The following is a 4913-nucleotide window of genomic DNA, read 5'->3' on the forward strand; positions in this document are numbered from 1 at the left end:
CTCAGCCTGTCCTCACAGCAGAGCTGCTCCAGCCCTCGCATCATCCTCACGGCCTCCTCTGGACTGGTTCTAACTGCTCCATGTCCTTCTTGTGTTGGGGGCTCCAGAATCAAAGCTGCAGCCCTGCCCTCAGCCACTCTGTACTTCTGAGACGGTGCAAAAGCAAACGGCTCCCACACCTGACTGGTTTGGTTCCCACCTGCACCAGTGACAAGCCCTGTGTCACTACAGCCGAAGGGGACGCGGTCATGGTCACAGCTCTCCTCTGGGTGCAGCCTTCCCAAACTGCAGCCCACACCATGACACCGTGCCCCTCTCTGTCCCTAAGCTCGCGCCTGCTGTGGGGGGACATCTTAAGAGCCACACACAATCCCAAGGGCCCTACCTGCTCGTTTCACATCCACGTTAGCCTCAGCGCAGAGGGTCACCTCAGGCAGCAGCGCCATCGCCAGAGATTTCATGCCAGGTAGCAGGGACTCCCCAGGTGCAGGTCCTTCCCTCTCTGGCACAGAATAAGTGAAGAAGTGACAGACACAAAGACAGACTCACCACTTCATCAGGAACATGAGCTCCCCGCTGGAATCCGTGGCACCGATGATTCGTTCTGGCTCAAATCCCCGAGCGAAGCCTCGCGGTTTCTCCGACTGGAAAAGAGATGAGTTTCCATTTTGTAGCATCACTGGGTGACAGCCACAGCCCAGTCTCTGGTCACCAGGACACACTGGTGGCTGTTCAGAAAGGCTCTGCCTATCTGATACTCAGACTACAATGACTCAGGGAACTGGGATGCCCGCTCAGGTGTAAAACCAGTGCACTGAGGTGAGCCAGGAGAGCACAGCGGAGCAGCCTGCTCATGCTGCAAGCAGAGGACCTGATTTCCAAGGTCCTGCTGGTCAAATTCTTCTACTGGTCAAGATTCAGCAGCTTCTGGGATGAAAACCAAACTGCAGAGCCTTTTACTGTCCCTTTTTCCCAGCACCCTGAGCAGCAGGCTCTCTCTGTTCCACCTCATTCCTCCTCTTGAAGGGGCAACAGGCAACCCCTGTCCCCCGTTTCACCCCTTGGGTAGCTCCTCCAGAGAAGTTGGGGTTCTGTAGCCTTTTGGTTCAAGAACTGGCCTTTCAATTCAGTGCTAGAACTGGCTCTGGATTGACTAAGAAACATGGCTTAAACAAAAGCTCACGCCTCCTTGAGAGCTACAGCTTTTCAAAAGCACTTCAGCCCTGGGTGACAGTTTCCCCTCCAGGAAGGAGAAGAGCGTGACTGAGGTTTTGGAACGTGGCTGCTCTAAGCTGCCAGACACGGTGCCAAACGCAGGGGTAAGGAGGTGAGCACAGAAACCCCACCCTGCCTCACCTCCTCCTTCTTCTTCTTTGGTTTGCTTTCCTCCCCTTTATCCTCCGTGTCAGACTCCGCTTTGCGTTTGCTTCCCTCAGACTTCTCGCTCTCGTGTGCGGTTTTCTGGGACTGAAGGAACTCTGCAATGAGGTCTGGGCAGTCGAGGTTCTCCTCTGGTTCCCATGTGTTATCTTCACTGCAATCAAAAACAACAAACTGAGTTTTTACACATGGGTAGAGCTTGCTGCAGCTTTCCCTGCCACGAAAAGTCCTGGACACCAGGTTGTGTGCAGATGCAGTCTGGATGCAGGTGTCCTCGCTCTGTGAAACAGGACCCTGTGCTGATCCAGGCAGCAGGCAGGGCAGTTATTTCCCTTCTCAGGAGAGAAATGCAATTGAATTTATCTGGCTGGTTGTTTCACGCTAGGTTTGAGGTGGGGAAGCCCCACCAGGGCACTGCACAGCCTGTTTGTGAGACAGAAATGGGACTTTCTCACCTCAGCTGTGCTCTCGTCGCCCCGATTAGAGCTCGAGGCATTTAGCGCTGCAGTTTTATCATCCCAGCTGCCCTTGGCCCGTTAGCTCCATTGTGCAGACAAGGAGAGGCACAAGGAGACGGAGTCACCTGCCTGGAGAGGCTTCAGGAGCCAAAGGCAGAAGAGATGCTTGTGCTGGAGCAGCTCAGCACCCACCCCACAGCAGCAGCCCCCCGGGAGGCACTTACTCCGAGAAGCCTTTCCACTTCAGCAGATATTCCACTTTGCCTTTTACCACTCGCCGATCCAGGACCTTCTCCACCACATATTCCTCCTCCTCTTCCTCTAAGACCTCTTCCACTTTCTTCTTGTTCTGTTTTTTTCCCATTGTGCTGGCCAGCTTTTCAGCTTACGGGCGACGCTGCTATAAAAGAAGAGCGAGAACCACCCGTTTGTGCCGAGGTCGGGTTTGCTTTTGCCAGGCAGCAAACAGTGGACACGCAAAGCAGGGAGCAGGGATGCTGCTGTGGAGAGAAAAGGCACAAACAAAGTAGGTAACACATGAAGAGATGGGCCAGGATGGTCCTGCCAGGTGGAAAGGGAAATGGGAGTCTCCAGCGGGAGCTGCTGCGTTTACACGACAAAAAAACCTTTTTAACACAGAGCTTTGGCCTTTTTGTCTCCCAGCAACTTAATTCACCAAATCCATCCTGATTCCACCCAGACTTTGTCCCTGTTCTCATCACCAACCTCCAGAAATGAAGCAGCATCCTACATCAGCTGCTGCTCCACACCTTGTCCTTCCTCTGCCCAGTCCAGCACATCCCCTCAACCTGTCCTCTCCCCTTTCCTCACCTCGCTGACCCGTCCTTCAGCTCAGCTGGACCCTGCCTGGAGCTGCAGAGAGCATCTGCAGAGCTGTACAGCAGCAGGAGGGAGAGAGCACAGAGCTGACGTTAACTACAAGTTAATAAATGGTTAATCCAAGTTAAATACGAGGCACAGTCCCTGATTCCAAGCTCTCTAGATTCACCTCTTCGCTGGCTCGTGGATGTGCACGCTGAGATATTGATCTAAATTAACCAATCTAGAAAATGTTGTGGGGTTTGTTGGGTTTTTTTCCCCTTATCTTTCAGAGCTTTTTAGTTAAAAATTCCTGCATCTATATCCAGTGCTTGGTGGGAAGTGGCAGAAGCCACACGGAGCCAGGAGAACTCTCCAGCACCACACAGCCCAAGGTTACCTGCCCGTAACACACAGGTGACGCGTGACAGGGCGTCTCTCAGCGCAGTACTCTGCTCTCCACTCACCCAAAGGGACCACAGAGGAGGAACAGCCCTGCCAACACACGCTGGGTGCTTCCCCCAGGCTGAAATAAAACACCTGAGAGAGCCAAAAACCACAGAGAGGCCCCACTTCCCTCTGAAACCCAGCTAGGAGCAGGAGGAGCACCGCAGCCGGGCAGATCCAGGGTCAGAGTCTCTCCCCACTGCTGCTGGGGATGGGTGTCCACCTCATCCTGCTCTGTGGTTCTGCTAAAAACAGCCCCCCAGTCCTTGCAAAAGCTCCTCAGCCACTTCTTGGCTGGTACCACTTACACTGACAGGTCCCAGCTCCAGAGCTGAGATCTTGAGCCACCACACAGCCCCGTGAGGGGAGACACCAAGGGAGCAGCTGCCCATGTGGGAAGGGGATGTGGGAAGGGTTATTTTTTCCTGAAGTTCAAGAAAAATATAGAGCCCTCAAGTACCCTGACCTCATCACCAGCCTCTCCAAATAATTCTGCATGGCCAGCTGAGCAAGTTGCAGTGATTTGGACCAACCAAAGGGTCAGGAGGTTCCAAGTCTCTCTGTCTGTTTTCTCTGATAAGCAGCTACGCCATCACCCAGAGCCACTGGCAATAAGATCCAGACTGTCTGAAACCAACCCTGGACCTCATCCTCCCCAAACCTTCCCCACCCTGCTGAGCTGCTGCCCAGGGAGCTTCCACAGCCCTTGGGAGGAACAGAATTTCTTTATTAATTCCAGTAAAATATATATTTTCTGCCAAGCAAAATGACTGGTGAGCAGGTCAAACATTACCTCCCTGGAAACTTTGGTTTTGCCACTCAGGTTATCAGGAATCTTCTAGAATAAATTTCAGTTGACAAAATCTAGGTAAAGTGAGGCTGGTTTATAGGGCAAAGCAAAAATCCTGCAGATTGACACCGGCTGTCAGAGGTCAGCAACAGTCTCAGCTCTCGGGGTACAGCTGGATGAGCTCCCTGCTGCACGAGGTGCTGCTGAGCTGAGCCTCTGCCGAGTATCCTGCCAAGGGGAAGGCTTAAAAACAGGCCCCACAAAGCTGAGAAGAGGTACCACCAGTTCAGACCAGCAGAAGACACGCTGGAGAGGATGGGAGGGATCACCCAGTCTCTGCTGCTCTCTCACAGACAAGGACTGAGGGCAGCTGAGGAGCATGGAAGGGCACAGAGGGAGAAAGCAGCACCTCTCTGCTTGGCAGGCACCAGAGCAGTGTGTTCACACTTTGGACCCCGTTGGTGCGCTGGTTTCAACCTGACCTTGGTGTATAAACTGTGCCAGTGCCTGGGCTCTGGCTCTGCAGGGTGCTCAGCCTCTGGCCATGCTGCTGCTGGACAGACATCTTCCCTTTACACCCCATCCCTGCAGGGAGCAGCCACGAGGTGACCACAGCCTGGTAACGTTGGGGTAAAATGAGGAACAAACACCTTCCCCCTAAATCCAGAGCTGGGGCTGCTCATGAGCCAGGCAGAGGACTGGCCATAAAGGCCACACCAAAGTGATTGTTGGCATCTTGGGATGTTTGGTGGTCACTGAGCAAGTTGGGAGGTCCCAGAACCCAGGCTTTGCATCATAAGCCTTCTCCTCACGTTCAGCACTAGTTATCTCCCCTGTTTTTTTGTCAACTGGTGGTCTCAGAAGAGGGGTCGGCACCTGAACGGGCTGCAGAGCAGAGAGGGAAGGAGAGAGGAGCTCATTCTGCTGCTGCACATGCTGCCCTGTGCTTGCAGAGCTCCACTGTCCACCAAAGGTGAAAACAAAACCCACTCTGAGTGTTAAATGAAGCGAGAAGTTCC

The 4913-nt window shown here is 53.5% G+C and overlaps 1 protein-coding gene across 1 annotated transcript in view; it reads right to left on the reverse strand.

Annotated features, from left to right (window-relative positions):
- The window catches only part of CBX1 (chromobox 1), a 3214-nt gene extending 974 nt beyond the window's left edge, over positions 1-2240 (reverse strand). The window contains exons 1-3 of the mRNA XM_010166762.1: positions 2063-2240; positions 1357-1534; positions 550-644 (exon numbers count right to left, since the gene is read on the reverse strand). Coding sequence (XP_010165064.1) covers positions 550-644; positions 1357-1534; positions 2063-2202 — 413 coding nt within the window. The 5' untranslated portion in view covers positions 2203-2240. The remainder of the gene's footprint in view (positions 1-549; positions 645-1356; positions 1535-2062) is intronic.
- Positions 2241-4913: the final 2673 nt, after the last annotated feature.

This window comes from Antrostomus carolinensis, unplaced genomic scaffold, assembly GCF_000700745.2.
Source record: "Antrostomus carolinensis isolate BGI_N321 unplaced genomic scaffold, ASM70074v2 scaffold14684, whole genome shotgun sequence".
Taxonomy (NCBI): Eukaryota; Metazoa; Chordata; class Aves; order Caprimulgiformes; family Caprimulgidae; genus Antrostomus; species Antrostomus carolinensis.